General features: G+C 48.1%; 1 protein-coding gene across 2 annotated transcripts in view; it reads left to right on the top strand.

Moving 5' to 3' along the window:
- The window catches only part of SETD6 (SET domain containing 6, protein lysine methyltransferase), a 47,607-nt gene that overhangs the window by 9,137 nt on the left and 18,866 nt on the right, over positions 1–19,604 (top strand). For both annotated transcript variants that reach the window (XM_029609244.1, XM_029609243.1), the window contains exons 3-6: positions 1,442–1,586; positions 2,950–3,091; positions 3,331–3,525; positions 18,415–18,529. In XM_029609244.1, the coding sequence (XP_029465104.1) occupies positions 1,442–1,586; positions 2,950–3,091; positions 3,331–3,525; positions 18,415–18,529 (597 nt within the window). The remainder of the gene's footprint in view (positions 1–1,441; positions 1,587–2,949; positions 3,092–3,330; positions 3,526–18,414; positions 18,530–19,604) is intronic.

Raw genomic sequence — 19,604 nt, 5'->3', positions numbered from 1 at the left:
TGCCTCAAAGCCTGGTCAGTGTTGCTCTAGCCAAGAAATGATCTGCTTAATTTGGAAAAAGTACAGGCAGTGGTGGACCAATCGGATTGCCATTCTGGAAGCTAATTGCTTTGTATTAATGAAGAAATGCAATTTAATCCCTATATAAGGAAGGGAACAAAGGAATAGTTTTGCTTTGGCCATCCATAACAACTTTTAACACCTCTCACCTGCCGTCACTGGCCTAAGAACATAAGAACATGCCATACTGGGTCAGACCAAGGGTCCATCAAGCCCAGCATCCTGTTTCCAACAGTGGCCAATCCAAGTCATAAGAACCTGGCAAGTACCCAAAAACTGTCTTTCATGTTACCGTTGCTAGTAATAGCAGTGGCTATTTTCTAAGTCAACTTAATTAATAGCAGGTAATGGACTTCTCCTCCAAGAACGTATCCAATCTTTTTTTAAACCCAGCTATACTAACTGCACTAACCACATCCTCTGGCAACAAATTCCAGAGTTTAATTGTGCGTTGAGTAAAAAAGAACTTTCTCCGATTAGTTTTAAATTAGTAGAACGTTACATAGTACTGTAACCCCCCCCCCCCCCAACACACACACCACAGAGATGGCTAAGCTGCCACTGAAGAATGCAGAGTCCTGCTGATCCAGATACTCCAAACATCCATCCTTTAGCAACCAGGAGACAAGCCAAACAGAGATGATGTTATAAGGTTTGGGCATTTATGTTCCTTCTGTGGGTAGTCAGAGTATAACACTGGTAACTTCTAAGTGCAAGTTTCGGTTGATTTGATATGCTTGTGCCTCACTGATGTCATAAGAACAGAATATTTCGCTATTTGGTAACATCCCTAAAGCAAGGCTTCCCAAACTGTGGGTCGGGACTCCAAAGGGGGTCACACAACCTTCAGCTGGGGTCATAACTGCCTCAAAAAGTAGCCCTCTTCAGGTACCAGCAGCAGCGTTAGTAGTGAAAGTCAGCATGGGCCTTGCTAGCCAGTACATGCTCACAGGCCCTGCAGGTGCACTGCCCTTGCATTGCACACAGTTCTGGCTGCTCCATTGCAGAGCTAGAAAAGGTGCAGAGAAGGGCAACAATGATAAAGGGTGGCTTGGCCCTCTTGTATAAAGAAAAACTTAACAGGTTAGGGCTCTTCAGTTTGGAGAAGAGATGACAGGGAGGTGGAAGCAGAGGTTTATAAAATCATGAATGGCATGGAACAGGTTAAAAGGATGGGAGCAGACCTACAGGGAGAGTTAGCACTGTGCTCTTCATTGTCTCCTGCCAGACCTTTTAAGCTTACTGAGATCTTTTTGAATCAAGAGCCTTATCTACATGCACAGTTATAATTATTGCTCATTTTGTTTTCTCTCAGCAATTGTTGGCATGGGGTAATGCAGTGCCAGAGAGTGATTGTTTGTTTGTTTGCATCTTTTCGTAGGTATGCATTACCACAGAGGGCACAGTGGCAGATTATGGCATGATAGCCCGAGAGACTCTTGCAGCAGGCGAGACTGTTTTCATCATCCCAAGATCAGCGCTTCTGTCCCAGCACACAACTTCCATCCATTCGCTGCTGGAGAAAGGTACAGAACCTGTCACTCGTGGTGTCTCATCCACCACCTCCAGGGCAGAGGTAGGATGGGAGCAGACCTACAGGGAGGGTTAGCACTGTGCTCTTCATTGTCTCCTGCCAGACCTTTGAAGGTTCTTCAAGTTTGGAATATTTTCAGTTTTGTTATAGGGGTATCATGGAGCTGCCCTCCAGCCACTCTTTCGGACCACCTCTGGATGCTGGGTTGGTTTTTTTTTTAGTCTCTCGTTGTCTGTCTTATCTCTGTTCTTACCCTTAGTCTGGAGCTGCTCTACGTCGAATGCCTCAGTAGGAACTGCCGGCCTTCCATTCTTTGGGCTTCTTTACGTTCCTACCTCTTTGTGCTTCTGAGAATTTCCAAGAGAAACTGTCTTTTCCCCAGCTTTTTCTAGACCTGCAGATGTGGTCCTTTGCTGTGAGATGGAGCTCAGTTCCTCCCAGGGGCTCCCTCTTTTTTTTATTCCTGCCAATTTTATTAGTTTGCTGTCTTCTATGTCCCTGGGAATGCAGTATCAGACTTAGCCACCAATGTCTCCTATGCACTGTGTCACAGAAATGTTGATGCAAGTACCGAAAGTCCCATTAAGTCCCCCCCCCCCCAGCACAAATATTAGCTGCAGCAGCCTCCTCCTCCAGCCCCTGCAGGCCAAGAAAGAAGAATCCCATCGGCCGCGGGAGGCTCATGCTGCTGTCTCCTTTCCCAATTACTGGCTGCTTTGATTGCTCGGGGGCCGATGCTGCTGCCACTGCTGCTACTTTTCCACGTGGCACGGCCTTTCTCCTTCCCGCGCACCGCTCTGTGTATCACTTCCTGTCACGGGGGGGGGGGGGGGGCAGGCACGGGTGCCACAGCTTCTTCTAGCACCGCTGCCGTTCCCACTGGGCTTGAATGTGCTGATAGCCCGGCGGCAACGGCAGCAGGGAAGGAAGAGCAGCGGGAGAGACTGGGAGCACGCGACACACCAGCTGGTGCTTGGTGGCGCCGCGGACCGGCAAAAAAACCCCAACGGGCCCGGTCCTGGTCCTGCTATAGGGCTTGTGGGTGGCAGTACCAGTGATTGAGGGGCACTGCCTCTGACAAGGGGGCATTTGGAAATGGCATACAGGATTAGGGGTTGGTATGAGGGTGACAGACCTGAGGATTGGTGGTTGATGTAACGTTTAGTAGCGATAGCCATGGATCAAGAGTTGATGTGGGGGCTGAGGGTAAAAAAGCTCAGGAATTCAAGTTTGATGCTGTGTTGAGTATGACAACAGAAGATTGTCTTCGGAGGAGGGAATGGAACACTATGTGATCTTGGTGGGTCCTGTCAATCATATTTCCAGTGCCATATGTCCTATCTATTTCATTGTAGAAGAGGCATCGCTGGAGAGTGACTCTGGCTGGATACCCCTCATGCTTTCCTTGTTCCATGAGTATACAAATGGGGACTCCCGCTGGCGGCCTTATTTCTCACTTTGGCCAGACCTGGGTGCCTTGGGTCACCCCATGTTCTGGTAAGCCTGACGTTGACCCTTTATGGTGGTTCTGTATTTTTTTCTCTCTTGCCTTGGGGCAGTGACCCTTAATGAATACTCCTGTGCCACTTTGCTGTGTTTCTACCCTCTGCTTGCTCTCCTGTGCTGCAAGGTGACGACTCTGTTCCTTGCCCTCTGTTGTTGGGGCACAGGATGGTGGATCTTTGCTTTCTGTCCTGCTTCATGGGTTCTTTTTTTCTATTTTTCTCATGATGCAGGCCGGAAGACGAGCGAGTACGCCTACTGCAGGGCACTTATGTGCCTGAGATAGTGGAGAAAGACCTTGCCAACATGGATCTGGAGTACTATACTATTGTACTTCCATTCATGAGGTTGCATCCCAACATCTTTGACCCCAAGATTCACACCCTGGAGCTGTATAAGAAGTTGGTGGCACTTGTCATGGCATACAGGTGAGAGGTCACGAGTCAGAGGTTTGGACTTGTAAGACATCCTGAATTTCTTTCCAGCTGTGGAGCCAGTACTCTTATGGGGTAAGGTGGATAATGTTGGATTTGTTGAAATGACATCTATTAATATGTCCTGTATTTATGTTGTACACCACCTAGGGCTATGATGAATTTGTGCGGTTGAGAAATGTAAATAAGGTTATTTTTGGCAGCAGTATTCTAGATTTAGGGCCTTACCGTACAAGATCTTTTCCCCTTTTTGTGCCCGTGTAAAAAGATTTTATGGAGCAAGGCCCTTAGTTTACCCATTTTTTCCTGGTGCTTTTGGGATGCCTGTCCCTCATTCTTCTGAGAGGAATTTCCCCTATTTGCTGCACCTACACAGACCTCTTGCAGATGGGAACCAGAGAATCTAAGAACCTCACATGATTGTGCCTTTCAGTTTTTTGTTTATGAACATTTTGCTCTGTTGTGGTACTAATGTGATCTCCAGGTGATGTGTGATAGGTAAAGGAATAAGTAAATACTACTGACTCAAACTGATATCAGTTTGAGGGAAGGCTGAGTACTGCTCTTGGTATCCCATCCCTGTTGAAAGTAAGCAGGCCTGGCATGACCGGGTGTGCATACTGTGCATTTGCATGGAGTGGCACACCTGGGGAGGGCGGCAGGCCGCTGACGGAGCCTAACTAGCCGGTGCCAAAGGAGGAGAGAGTGAGGGCCTTCTGCTGTCTTTGAGCCGTATGGCCCACCGATCTTCCTGCTTGAGGGAGGGAGCAGAAGCTGAGCGCAGGCTCCAGCTTCCAGAGAGGCTCGACTTCATGACTTCTCATCTGTACAGCCCAAAGACAGCAGGAGGACCGTTGGGCTGTGGTGGAGCTCTCCCCCCCCACCCCACGGCCCACTGATAAAGGGATACCATATATGTGTGTGTATGAGCTTGTATGTATGTGTGAATGAACCTGTGTGTGTCTGAGAGCCTATTTGTGTGTGGGTGAGAACCTGAGTGCCTGTGAATGTATCTGTGTAAGGGTTTGTGTGCCTGTGAGAGCCCCGTGTATCACATATAGGCTCTCTCAGGCATGCACACACACAAATGTATCTGTGAGGATGAGAGAGAGAGGCAGCCCGGTGTATGTTAGAGAGAGTATGTGAGAGAACGAATGTGTTATTGTGCATGTGCGTGTGAGAGAAGATTAAATTTGTGCGGCCCTGCCTCCCTCAATCCAAGACACATCTCAGGGTGACTGGCAATCAGATCCCAGGTATGGAGAGCAGGAGATTTTTTAATCCCGTATTTCCTAGCGTATAGCAGATGGACTCAGGACCAGTGGGTATAGTGTACTCCTGTTAGCAGTTGGAGACGGATCAGATTTCAATCTGATGTCAGCCCCTAGTACATATACCCCTGCAGGAAGTGCAGTGCTTCAGTATTTTCCGTCTCCATAGCAGTTAGGGACTATCTGCACGCTCTCAGAGCGTTAGACCAAAATTAAAGAACAAAACCTGAAATTTAAAGAAGAGATCTACCTGAAGACGAGCCCCGCACTCCTGTGGTGATACCCTCGTGTCCCTCCCCCAGTTGAGTTTCCCGAGGTGATTTCCGTGGTCCCTCGGAGGTGAGAGCCTCGGTCTGGTGGCCGATTCGCGGCAGGGACCTAGCCCCTGAATCCTCGGGCGCGGCGTAGAGGCAGCCTCGGTCCAGTGGCCAAATCGCGGCAGGGACCTAGCCCCCGAATCCTCGGGCGCGGCGTAGAGGCAGCCTCGGTCCAGTGGCCAAATCGCGGCGAGGACTTAGCCCCCAATCTCGGGCGCGGCTGAGAGGCAGCGGGTGCACCCCTCGAGCGCGGCGGTGAAGGTATTTGCCCTCTCCCCCCGCAGCCGGAGACTGTCCGGGGCGAAACCGGGAAGCGCCGAAGACAAGGTAAGGTGGAAATCTTCTACTTTAAGCCGGTCTCCGAAGATCGAGGAGGAGCACAAGTCGGCGATCGGAACCTGTGCCACCGGGTTGATCCGCCCTAGCAGGGCTAGGCCCCGGCTGTTCCAGGGTCTGCCCACGTGGAGACCCTCCGAGGAGGTCGCCATATTGCCCGCATGCTCGCCGTCGCCATCTTGGCCCTGTTCACCGCGCCGCCCACCGTCCGATCCGAGCGCACAAAATTTCTTGTGCGCATAATCTTAGGCGCACATAAAACCTTACGCGCATAAGTTACGTGCACACAACAAGGCGCACATCTGCGCACACATAGACGCAATGGAGCGCATAAGAGCTTACGCGTCCACAGAAAAGGGCACCTCCAGAAACAGGAATAAAAGCTCAAGGCCTCTGCCCCAGCATGCTACATCAGAGCCACACAGAGTGAGGAAGCCGACGTGCTATGTGCACCCTGTGAGGAGGCCCTGGGAGATCCAGGTCAGGGCCAGCCCCACCCAGGGCCCAGTGCTAGCTCCTCAAGGGGCACCCCGGACCTAGCAGGCCCCAGTGAATCCACTCCACAGAAGGGGACCCCCCAGGGAACCGGCACCCCTCAACTTAGACCCTGCGTCAATCTCTTGGGTGGAGTTGTTTAAGGGGATTCACGCCTTTGTCAAAATGCAAACTGAACCCCGGGCGGACCAGCCATATGCACCACCGGAAGACCCTCATGCCCCAGGACCCTCTAGGCCTAGGTACAGGCTCCCACCACCCAGAAGCCCCACCTACGGGGACACTGATTTCTCCGAAGAGGAAGTCTAGCCCCTTGAGGAGGGGGAACTCCCCTTGGGGACGGATCCATACCGAACCATGAGACACTTCTTCACAAAGGATGAGCTTCCGGACCTGGTATCCCAATGCCTATCGGAGCTCGCTATCCCAGGCCAAGGCACCTCGGGGGAACCTAGAATGAACCCCCTACTGGAGGGCCTTCGACAGACGTCCCGCCATTTTCCTCTTACAGGCGGCACAACAGCTAATTGACCTGGAATGGAATGCTCCGGAGTCCTCATTCAAAGCAGGTCGAGCCCTGTCGGCCATGTACCCCCTGGACCCAGCGACCAAGGAACTTCTGGCGTGCCCTAGAGTGGACGCCATAATCTGCGCGGTCACTAAGCGCACTACCATCCCAGTGGAGGGAGGCACTCAAGGATGCACACGACCGGCGCCTGGAAGCCATACTAAAACAATCATTTGAGGTGGCGGCCATGTCCCTGCAGATTGCGGCCTGCTGCACCGTGGTGACACGTTCCTGTTTATCACAAGCCAGAAACAACACCCCGGGAGAAGACATGGAATCAGCACTATCATTCCTCACTGACGCGGCTTCCGATCTAGTGCGCACAGCAGCCAGAGGAGTGTCGTCCACAGTGACAGCCAGGAGACGACTCTGGCTTCAAAATTGGTCGGCTGACGCCTCCTCCAAGACATGCCTCTCAAGACTGCCATTCAAAGGATCCCTCCTCTTTGGCAGTGAACTAGAAAAACTGGCCAACAAATGGGGTGATTCCCCATTACCTCGCCTGCCGGAAGACAAGACGAAGAGAAACCAGCGTCCCTTCCCCAGGTCCTCCAGAGGCAGAAGCTCACAGCGCTTCAACCCTTACAAGAGCAACTATAAAGCGCCCCGCCCTACGGGCAGGAACCAGTCCTTTCGAAACAAGCTCAGCAAGAGGGGAACCAGCTCGGGTCCAGGCCCCAGCCGCACCACACAATGAGATTCAGCCGACCCATCCAAAGGAAGAAGCCATAGGGGGTAGACTAACCCTATTCTACCGCAGATGGGTCGAGATAACTTCGGACAAGTGGGTCCTAGCCATCATCCGAGAGGGGTACTACCTGGACTTCCTTCGAACCCCTCCAGACAAGTTCGTGGAATCTCCCTGCCACAACCCCCGCAAGAGGGCGGCAGTGGAAGCTACACAGACCAGACTTCTGGCTCTCGAGGCCATAACCCCGGTACCTACACGGGAAATAAATACTGGACATTACTCCATCTATTTTATCGTACCCAAGAAAGAGGGTACATTCAGACCCATCCTGGACCTAAAGTCTGTCAACCGACACCTAAGGATCCCACGTTTCTGCATGGAAACCCTACGATCAGTCATACGTGCAATACAACCAGGAGAATTCCTCACATCCCTGGACCTGTCTGAGGCCTACCTACACATCCCAATTTATCAGGAACACCAGCGCTACCTACGCTTCAAGTCCTGAATCGTCACTACCAGTTCCGGGCACTACCCTTCGGGTTAGCCACTGCACCCCGGACATTCACCAAGGTAATAGTAGTGGTGGCGGCGGGCAACACTCAGGAAGGAAGGAATCCTCGTTCATCCCTACCTGGACGATTGGCTGATCAGAGCAAAATCACCGGAGGAAAGCCACCAAGCAACCAGTAGAGTCATAGCTCTACTGGAAAGCGTGGGATGGGTAGTCAACACAAACGAGCTCCCTACAGCCCTTGCAGTCGCTGGAATACCTAGGAGTCCGATTCGACACCAAGGAAGACAAGGTCAGTCTGACCCCTATGAGGAGAATCAAACCTGTTGAACTGGCACCTCCTGTCCCACAGCATGGGATTTCCTGCAAGTCTTCGGACTAATGGCATCCACACTGGAAGTGGTGCCATGGGCGCGAGCCCACATGAGGCCCCTGCAACGCTCACTTCTATCACGGTGGAGTCCACGATCCCAGAACTACACCGTACATCTACCACTACCGGCCGGAGTCCGGACCCAGCTACAGTGGTGGCTACAGATCAGCCACATGAGCCGAGGATCAAGACTATCCTCCCCAATCTGGACCCTGCTCACCACAGATGCCAGTCTACACGGGTGGGGAGCACACTGCGAAGAGCTAACCGCCCAAGGGCGGTGGAACAAAGAGGCGGGGTGGAACATCAACCGCCTAGAAGCACGGGCGGTCAGATTAGCCTGCCTGCGGTTCGCCCACAGACTTCGAGACAAAGCAGTCAGAGTGATGTCTGACAACGCCACGACGGTGGCCTACATCAACCAGCAGGGCGGAACCAGAAGCCAACAGGTGTCCTTAGAAATAGACCCTCTGATGGCTTGGGCAGAAGCAAATCTCCAGGACATCTCTGCCGTCCACATCGCCAGGAAGGACAACACCACGGCAGACTTCCTCAGCAGGGAAAGTCTAAACCCAGGAGAATGGAAGCTATCAACCACAGCATTCAAGATGATAGTGAATCGGTGGGGGACTCCAGACATGGACCTTCTAGTAAGCAGATCCAACGCTCAAGTAACCAGATACTTCAGCCGCAGGCGGGATCCGCAGTCCCAGGGGATCGATGCCCTGGTACAGGCCTGGCCACCGGGGACCCTGCTATACGCCTTCCCTCCGTGGCTCTTGCTGGGTGCAATCATTCACAAGATTCAGCGGCACAGGGGGCTGGTCCTGGTGGCCCCGGACTGGCCAAGAAGACCCTGGTATGCAGACATGAGAAGGCTACTGGCAGGGAATCCACTACCCCTGCCTCCACACAGAGACCTGCTTCAACAAGGTCCCATCCTCCACGAGGATCCAGCTCAATTCTCTCTTACGGTCTGGCCATTGAAAGGGCCCGCCTGAGAAAAAGGGGATACTCGGGGGCAGTAATAGATACTCTCCTCCGAGCACACACATTCTCCACATCTCTAACATACGTAAGGATCTGGAGAGTCTTTGAGGCCTGGTGCGAAGACCACAACGTCAAACCACGCTCCTCTAAAGTTCCCGTGATTCTGGAATTCCTACAGAATGGACTACAGAATGGTCTGTCCCTCAACTCCATCAAGGTACAGGTAGCCGCATTGTCATGCTACGGCTCCAGGAGCGAGGACGACAGCATAGCCTTGCACCCAGATGTATCACGCTTCCTGAAAGGAGACAAACACATTCGCCCACCACTAAAGTGGCCAGTGCCCCTGTGGAAGCTCAACCTTGTCTTGGAGTTCTTAGCGGGATCCGCCTTCAGACCCCTCCGAGGCCTGTCCCTCCGTCTGTTAACCTTGAAGACTGTGTTCTTGCTGGCCGTGTGTTCGGCCCGCCGCATCTGAGCTACAGGCACTGTCCTGCCGTGAGCTGTTCCTTAGACTCACCCCAGGGACCATTCAGCTACGCACGGTTCCCTCCTTCCTCCCCAAAGTGGTCTCACACTTCCACCTTAACCAAACCATCTCACTACCTACGATGGACGGTTTGAAGAAGTCTGAAGAAGCCCGTAGTCTACGCCATCTCAACATCGGCAGGCTCCTATCCAGATACCTGGAAATGTTGGAACCAGTACGAAAGACAGACCACCTTTTCGTCCTTCACAGCGGGAAGAGGCAAGGGGAAACGGCCTCACGGGCAACTATTGCCCGCTGGATCAAGGAAGTCATCAAGGCGGCCTACATAGAAGCGGGAAAACCACCACCTCTATAGGTCAAGGCCCATTCTACCAGAGCCCAGGCGGTTTCCTAGGCAGAAACTAGAATGCTGTCACCTGCCGAGATCTGCAGGGCGGCAACATGGTCCTCCATCCATACCTTCTCCAGATTCTACCGTCTGGATGTTCAGGCTCGGGAGGTCACAACATTTGCAAAGGCAGTCCTAAGTGGGCCACTGGCAGCCTCCCACCCAGTTCGGGAGTAGCTTTTGTACATCCCCATTGGTCTTGAGTCCATCTGCTACACGCTAGGAAATGGAGAAATTACTTACCTGATAATTTCGTTTTCCTTAGTGTAGACAGATGGACTCAGCATCCCACCCTCGGCTGCCGTTATGCATGGTTTTTCAACGAATCAAGGGTAAGCCATGTTTTCATTTACCTAGGGCATCCACCCTGCTGGGTGTCGACGCTTTCCGGTTTATACTGGCGGTCTCCAGCTATAGTCAATCAACAAGTTTAAGTTAATCAAGTTTTTAACATTCTAACAAAGTTATTTAAGTTATCCATATTAAGTTAATCAGTCAGTCACACATATATCCACAATACTTTTCAAGGAAGAATACTGAAGCACTGCACTTCCTGCAGGGGTATATGTACTAGGGGCTGACGTCAGATTAAAATCTGATCCGTCTCCAACTGCTAACAGGAGTACACTATACCCATTGGTCCTGAGTCCATCTGTCTACACTAAGGAAAACGAAATTATCAGGTAAGTAATTTCTCCATTCTCTGTACGTACCTGGATCAGTCCAGACTGCTGGTTTTTGCCTCCCTTCCAGCAGATGGAGAGACAGAAAAACTTGAAGGGCACCCTCTAATAGACCCGTGCACCACCTGCGATCCCTTCAGTATTTCTCTGTCTCCAGCAGATTTATTTATTTATTTATTTAACATTTCTTATATACCGATATCCGTTCGCACATCGTATCGGTTCACAGTGAACATAAAACTTTGGGCATTGCCCTTACATATAACAAATAAAGATGGTGAACTCAGTAACATATAGATAATCTTCGGGAGGAGCCCTTAGATATAACAAGCATCAATGGGGAGATGCTGATTATAATAATTATAACTAGAACTATATACATGAAAGTGCACAGTACAGAATCAGCAGACATAAAGGCGTTCATACCAGGATATCAATCTAACAATTCACAAGGGGGTTTATGTAATAGGGGGTGAAATGGAGTAGGCTTGCCGAAAGAGCCAGGTTTTAAGTTTCTTTTTGAAAATGGGGGTATAAGTCTCTATTCGAATATCATGGGGCAGTGAGTTCCATAAGGTGGGTGCGGCAAGAGAGAAGGCTCTGTTAATAGTAGAGGAGAGTTTAAAAGATTTGATAGAATGGGCATGGAGTGTTCCTTGGAGTGCTGGGCGGGTGGGTCTATTGGAGGAACGGGGTGAGATGGGGGGGTTAATCCAGTTCAGGTTAGAATTTACTAGACTCTTTTGAATGATCGAGAGTGTTTTGTAAAGAATTCGTGACTGTATAGGGAGCCAGTGTAGTTGAATAAGTGTGGGGGTGATGTGGTCTCTTTTTTTTGTGTTTGACAATATCCGAGCGGAGGCATTTTGTAGGAGTTGAAGGGGCTTGGTGTGTGATGCAGGAATGCCGAGTAAGAGTGCATTACAGTAGTCGAGCTTCGATAAAATAATAGCCTGGAGGACTGTGCGGAAATCGTTGAAGTGTAGTAGGGATCTGAGTTTCTTTATTGTTTGAAGTTTAAAATAGCAATCCTTTATTATGGATTTGATGAATGGTTTGAATGAGAGGTGATTATCAATAATAGCTCCTAAGTTGCGAGTGTGCGAAGGGAAGTTGGTAGCTGAGTAAGCAAGAGGGATGTCAGGGAGTGGTTGTCTATTCGATATGATTAAAAGCTCAGTCTTGTTAGAGTTGAGAGCAAGGTGAACCTGCGGTCCTGGTAGTTTAGCACGTTTTCTGAGGAGTGCTAAGCAGTTGAAGCCCCCAGTTGGAGCGGTTTGTCCTTCTTGGAGTCTGAATCTGGTTCTCCCTGGGTTGTGCGGGCTTCCTTTTGAAACTCTCAAGCATGTGCCACTTTGAAGGACCTAACTAACGCTCAAGACGGTCTTCCTAGTGGCTATCTGCTCGGCAAGGCGAATATCTGAGATACAAGTACTGTCCTGTAGGGAACCTTTCTTTTGGTTTCAGATTCGGGGGTGTCTCTCAGAATGGCACCGTCCTTTCTGCCGAAAGTCGTGTCTGCTTTCCACTTGAATCAGTCGGTGGAATTGCCGGCTTTTCCGGATTTGGATCACGAGTCTCCTCATGCTCGCGACTTACGGAAGTTGAATGTCCGATGGGTTCTCCTTCGATATTTGGAGGTTACTAATCACTTCAGGGTTTCGGACCATCTCTTGTGCTATGGAGCGGTCCTAAGAAACGACATAAGGCATCCGAAGCTACCATTGCCCATTGGTTGAAGGAAGCTATAGCTTCCACGTATATATGTCACAGCTGGGCAGTACCGGATGGTCTAAAAGCTCATTCGATCCGCTCTCAATGGCATCTTGAGCAGAGTCAGTTGGTCTCGCCACAGGAGATCTGTAGAGCAGCGACTTGGAAGTCTCTTCACACTTTTGCTAAGCATACAGTTTAGACCAGTAGTTCTCAACCGTTTTCCCATCGTGACACACTTGACAGGCCACGCTCACATGTGTGACACACTGCTCATTACAATTCACGGCGGAAATAAAAAGTAAAGGTCCGGTAATTATTTTTATTGTTTAAAATGACACAAGGAAAAGATACATATTCTGTCTGAACAGAAATTGCGTAAATAGTAAACAACCCACACCAAAACAGCACCAATGTCCAGCACTTAAACAGTAACCACCTTACCTAAGAAAAGGCAACATTGAAAATATTACACCAGGCCTTAAGACACCAATACATCTCCTATTAGGAAAACAGACCAAGTCAGGCTGCTGTAGAGCCCTACACACAAACTACACACCAGCAAAAAACCTCACCTAAATCACATGTGCTGACCCTCACCTAACAAAGAATAAAGAGACTAAAATGCATAACTAGAAGCATGCAGACAAAAACTGAATTGGAAACTGCAACAAGCAGAGTCTCTATATGCAATGTAATAAAGGAAAAAAGAAACATCACCCATCCTTATAAAACAAATCAAGAAATATAAAATCAGTAGCAGTAAAACCATACTAACAAAAAGAGCAGATTATTTCGAAACAGCTGATGAGTGGAATATCCAATAATTTAAAACTCATATAAAAAAATTTCTAGATACAGGGAGGCATTGCATTAGCGACCTCTCACCGAGAGAGGGTTTGGCTAGGACTGGGCTCAGGGCTCCTACCCCTCCAGGGCCGGAGCCAGAGGAACATCGCTGACCTGCCGGTAGCCCCGCCCCATAAGGTCATCGTTGGGGGACGGGCTGCTACAGCTTTAAATTCGAGGCGGCTACGGCGTTTTCTTTGGAGGCATTGCAGGAGAGACCTCTCACTAAGAGGATTTGGCCAGGACTGGGCTCAGGGCTCCTACCCCTCCGGGGCTGGAGCCAGAGGAACATCGCGGACCTGCTGGTAGCCCCGCCCCCGTAAAGTCATCGTTTGGGGACGGGCTGCTTACAGCTTTAAATTCGAGGCGGCTATGGCGCGCAGCTGTCGGCGCGCTGCCTAAGCCGCGTGCCAAAGGGGCGCGCCCATCCTGAAAAATTGTTCTGTTTTCTTTATTATATCTTTATGGGCAGAAAGAGAAAAGTGAAAGTTTGGACTTCCTCTCCAGGGTTGCCTGTGAGGGGACTGATGGACTCACACAACGCTAGAGGGGTAAGTCAAGCTACCCAGAGAATAATTCCTGATATATCGTTTTCTTCAGGATCCCCGGAAGCTCAAGGGCCACAACAGTTTTCTCAACCAATAATGGAAGAGCCTAATACTACCCAGACAAGTCTTTATGGACTAAGAGAGTTGACAAAAGTTAATGGTGAAATGACTAATGTAATTGCAAATGTAGAAGTTGGTGGGGTGCAATTGGGCCCTGGATCGCAAGAAACGGCCATGGTGCCCATAGATCCCCAGAATATTACCTTAGGGGATGTATGGAAGGCTCTAGATAATCTTCAGAAAATAATGGCTAATTCAATTGAGCAAAATAGAATCACTACCTGTGAATTTAAAAATGTAATGGAGAGACATAATAATCGTTTGATACAGTTAGAAGAACAAAGTAAAACTATGTCTACCCAGATAGATGTACTTAGGGAGGTAAACAATTCCTCTATAAAAGATGGCATAATAATCCATAGACAGATGGAAAATCAAAGTCGTTATTGAATTTCCCTGAAACCAGATTGATATCTGTCATGGAATTGCTTAAAAAATACTTGGTTGAAGTGTTATCTATTAAGTCAATTGATGAGGCTAGTATATCTAAACTATATTATGTATCAAAATCTAGATTAAGGACACAAGTGGGTCAAGAGGATATGGATATTGTCCAACATTCTCCCAATTTAACTTCTTTTTTGGAGGCATCCCAGGATGATATACCGCAAAGGTCAACATTGTTAGTTACCTTTTGTAGAGAGAGAGATAAAAATCAGGTCCTACAAAAATATTTTGAAAATAAGGATTATAATTTTTGTGGACAAAGAATCCAAATTTTTCCTGATGTAGCCAGAGCAACACAGGTTAGGCGTAAACAATTCTTGACTTTAAAGTCTAGAGTATTAGCCTTAGGAGCAACATTTTATTAAAATTTCCTTGTAAATGCTCTGTGGTCTACCAGAAAAATACGTTTATTTTTCAAGAATCATCCCATGTAGAGTCCTTTTTGGCAGATAAAGAATTGGGTTGAGAAAAACTGCAAATAAAATATTATATTCTCCTACTTTCTGTAAGATGTGATTACAGTTTTCCTGTTTGTTGTTTTTCTTTTAAGAACCTCCCGTAATGTGGACTAGATATCACTGTTTTGAATGTATATGGTAAAGTAATTGCCTAATGTATTATTTTCTCAAAACAGAATATTTGCTTGTTTTTTACAGTGTAAAAATTGTTTAAAAAACCTAATAAAATATAAATTAAAAAAAAAATTTCTAGATACCAATAAAATATTTCAAAATAGCAGACACAAAGACCCAGTAATGAAAAATAAGGATACAAAATTTTTTTTGCTCTGCATACCTGGGAACGTTTGATATCCAGGTCTCCCATGATTGTTTTGAATTAGCAGGAGGGTGGTTTGCTTGGAACTTTCTCCCCTCTCTCTGTCACATACCAGCGCTCTCTCTCACACTGGCTATCAATTACACACCTATACACACATGCTGTCAGTCACTCACATATATACACATGCTTTTCTCTCACTTATATAGGCTCTTAATTACACATTTCCACACATGCTGTCTATCTTTTCAGGCTTACACACAGGCTTTCAATCACACACATACATGCTGTCTTTCTCTCACACACAGACTCTCATTCACATGCTTACAAACATGCTCTCTCTTTCTCTCATTTACACACAGGCTCTCAATCACATACTGACATGCTACCTTACCTAAACCAGCTCTCAATCACACACAGACACACATGCTCTCTCTCTTACTTATACACACAGGCTCTTAATCATACATACACATGATCTCTCTCACACACAAAAGTTCTCAATCATACACACATACTCTTTCACACAAATAGGTTTTCAATCACAAACTTACACATACAGGTTCCCAATCGTAAACTTACATTCATGCTCTCTCTCTCACAGGCAGGCTCTCAATCGCAGACATACTCTCTTTCACATATACAGGCTCTCAGTCATTCACATACATTGCTATCTCACTCACACACACACACACACACACACACACACATGCTTGCCTGCTCATTCACCCTCCCTCCCTCCTAGCGGCAGCAGCAGCCTCCTTCCAACCCTAACCTCCTCTATTTTCAGCCCTCGCGGAGCAAGGAGTCCCATCGGCCGTGGGGGTTGACGTTCTTCTTCATTTTTTTCTGAGCCAAGCTGCTCATTCCTCCGGCCGCGCCTCTCTTCTATTCTTCAGGCCGATCCTGACTACACTAGCATGGTCTCTTCTTCCTGCGCATGCACCCGCTGCTCACCACTTCCTCTTCCAGGCTGCGGGGGGTGGGAAGAATAGACCATGCCGGTGCCGCTGACTCCAACTGTTCTGCGTTCCGCCCGGGCTGACAGCATTTCAAGTCCGGGCGGAGGAGGACCAGGGAGCAGCCGGGTCAGCGGGGGACCGGGAAGTGTGGCGACACACCTTCGTGTTCTTGGCGACACACTGGTGTGTTGCGACGCACCAGTTGAGAACCACTGGTTTAGACGTCCAGGCTCTGGATGTCGACTGTTTTGGTAGCAGTGTTCTTCGAGCGGGACTCTCCAGGTCCCACCCCATGTAGGGCAGCTTGGGTACATCCCAGCAGTCTGGACTGATCCGGGTACGTACAGGGAAAGGAAAATTTGGTTCTTACCTGCTAATTTTCGTTCCTGTAGTACCACTGATCAGTCCAGACATCTGCCCAGGGAGGAAGACAAGTTTAAAGGGGGAGAGTTCGCTCAAATTCATTTCTTTTAGATACAGACTACGCAAATGAGTGCAATATTATGAGCTCGATTTTCAGAGTGCTCCTGGCATGTCCATAGTTTTTGGTCACATACCTTTTCCCCAGTTTTGATCTAACCATTGGATTGGAATGTGATGTTTTGGTTGCAAAGTTCATTAGTTCTTTATCTGCTTTGACACTGTTTATACTGAAGGCATTGCAGGTGGTGCACCGGTCTATTAGAGGGTGCCCTTCAAGTTTTTCTGTTACTCCATCTGCTGGAAGGGAGGCAAAACCCAGCAATCTGGACTGATCCGTGGTACCTCAGGAACGAAAATTAGCAGGTAAGAACCAATTTTCCTTTAGTTTAAATTACTGGGTGTAATTTGATGGTTCTGCTCTTTTGAAATATTTACCGTATTTTTTGCTCCATAAGACGCACTTTTTTTCCCCCAAAAGTGGGGGGAAAATGTATGTGTGTCTTATGGAGCGAATATAAAAAAAAAAAACAAACAAAAATCTAACAAACCCCCCCCCCCCGACTCCCCCAAGACCTGCCGACTTAATTTCCTACAACCCCCCACCCTCCTGACCCCCCCCAGACCTGCCAAACGTCCCTGGTGGTCCAGCGGGGGTCCAGGAGTGGTCCGGGAACGATCTCCTGGGCGTGAGCTGTCGGCTGCCAATAAACAAAATGGCGCCGACGGCCCTTTGCCCTCACTATGTCACTGGGACCTACCGCTGCTATTGGTCGGTCTCAGTGACATAGTGAGGGCAAAGGGCTGTCGGCGCCATTTTGATTACTGGCAGCCGACGGCCCAAGCCCAGGACACCGCTCCTGGACCCCCGCTGGACCACCAGGGACGTTTGGCAGGTCTTGGGGGGTCAGGAGGGTGGGGGGTGTTAAATTAAAGGGTTGGGATGGGGGTTTTTTTTTGGGGGGAGGGGTTCCCAGAGAAAGAAAAGTTTTCTGATCTGGGGAGTGGACCGAAATGGCCCTCCCCAGACCCGAAAACAAAATGGGGAGGAAAAAAAAAGCTATGCACTCCCCTAATTTGCTCCATAAGACGCCCAGACGCAGAGCCGGTTTAGCACAATTTTTTTTTTTTATTTTCCCCATCTGTTTATACTTTCTGATCTCTTTATTCTGTATTTGGTGAGGGTCTCTCTGTGTTCTGTATATATGACAGAGGTGAGGTATTTTGTTAGCATGTAATTTCTGTGTAGGGATCTATAGCAGCCTGGTTTCCTAATAAGAGTTTTATTGGTGTTCTAGGGCCTGGTGTAATATGTGCAGTGTTGCCTTTTCATAGATAAGGTTGTTAGTTGTTTTAGTATGGGAGGTTTACTATGTTGTAATGGTAATTTCTTTTATTCATGGCTTTCTGAGGACCAAGTCCATACTCAGCACACATTACAAAAAGTCTAATTCTATAGGTGCTCCAAGTGTCTTTTTTTTTTTTTTTATTTGTAGAGTTTTCTGGTTGGCACCACAGGTGTATATGTAAATATAATATGTATGCTGTAAGTGATATTTTTGCCTCAGCAGACTGTACTCTTGAATGTTCTTTTTCAGGTAAAATTTGTTATAAATGCATAATTTAATTGTGCGGGTGTGTGTGCGCAAAGCTATAAAGTATGCCTAGGGTACCTAATACGTTTCCTTATCCATGGGGTCTGGGCTGGGGGGCATGTCAGGTTTTTAAAATATAGATTGCAGGAGGGAGCTGGGCTTTATTTGATGGGCCCAGGACAGGCACTGAATGAATTGGGGGGGGGCGGCAACACAGTTAATTTTTGCATAGGGTATAGAAAAAGTGATTTCAGAGACTTCCATAAAGGTTAGAAAGGAGGTGGCTACTTTAATAATTTAATTTATTCTTTTGCACTGCTCTCCTCCCTCCCCCAGCTTTCAGGAGTCAACAGAGGACGAGGATGAGCAGCCAAATGCTCCCTTCATGGTGCCTGTGGCGGACTTGCTGAATCATGTTACAAGAAACAATGCCCAGCTGGAGTTCTCATCTGTGAGTGACCTGGGGGATAAACGGGTGGTTTAAAGAGATGATGGTCAGGGCTGCAGAAATTCCAGGTTGCCTGCTTTATGTAATAAAATCAGCGAGTCACTAGTTAAGATCATTAATTTGTCATTAGCAGAAGCGTTTGTGCCCTCTCAGTTAAAACAGGCAAGTTTACATCCTTCGCTGAAGAAGCTTAATTTGAATCATACAGAGTTATCAAATTACTGACCTATATCTTTTCTAACATTTTTAACTAACTTACTTGGGATATGGTATTAAAAGAGCTTAAAGAACATTTCGAGAAGCATGACATTTTCAACCGGCATCAATATGGTTTGTGTTCTGGTCACAATATGGAAACCTAATTCATGTCATGTCTTGATGTCTTTCGTTGAAGATTTGACACCTACACATGTTATGTATGGACCTTTTCAGAGAGATCTGTGGCATTTGACACTTGATTATATTTTATTGTCCAGATTAGAGGAGATAGGTATCAGGGATACTACATTAGATTGGATCAGGTGACTGGGGGGGTACAAAAAGTCAGGTTGGGACATTTAGTCTCCTCCTGTACCCTCTGAAGCCAGGGCTACCTCAAGGCTCAGCATTGTCAGCCATTCTTTAACATCTATTTGAAACCAGTTTGTACATTGCAGTGGGACTTGGCGTTGAGTGCCAGCTTATGCAGATGACATTCAATTCTTTATTCCTGTATCATCCTCAATTCGTCATGCATTGGGTAAAGTGACAATTTGTATTCCGCCATTAAGCAATAGATGACAGGAAATAGACTGATGCTAAATATAGGAAAGACCGAGGTGATTATTCTGTCAGAGTAGCTCTCTGCTTCAGTGGCAGGGGGGAATGAAGAAAAGTGGATCTATATACAGCAACAACCAACAAGGACTGAATTACATAGACTGGGTAAACAAGCATGGGTGTAGCTTGCTTATTGCGGCGGTTACTATCCTAACTAATTAACAGGCCGATACAGTAAAGCGCGGCCACGGTTACCCTGTTTCTAACCCGCTTTGTACGCAGAATTTGGACGCGTATGTCTAACCCACGATTCAGTATC

Source organism: Rhinatrema bivittatum, chromosome 7 (assembly GCF_901001135.1).
Source record: "Rhinatrema bivittatum chromosome 7, aRhiBiv1.1, whole genome shotgun sequence".
Lineage (NCBI taxonomy): Eukaryota > Metazoa > Chordata > Amphibia > Gymnophiona > Rhinatrematidae > Rhinatrema > Rhinatrema bivittatum.
This window is presented reverse-complemented; position numbering and strand designations above follow the sequence as displayed.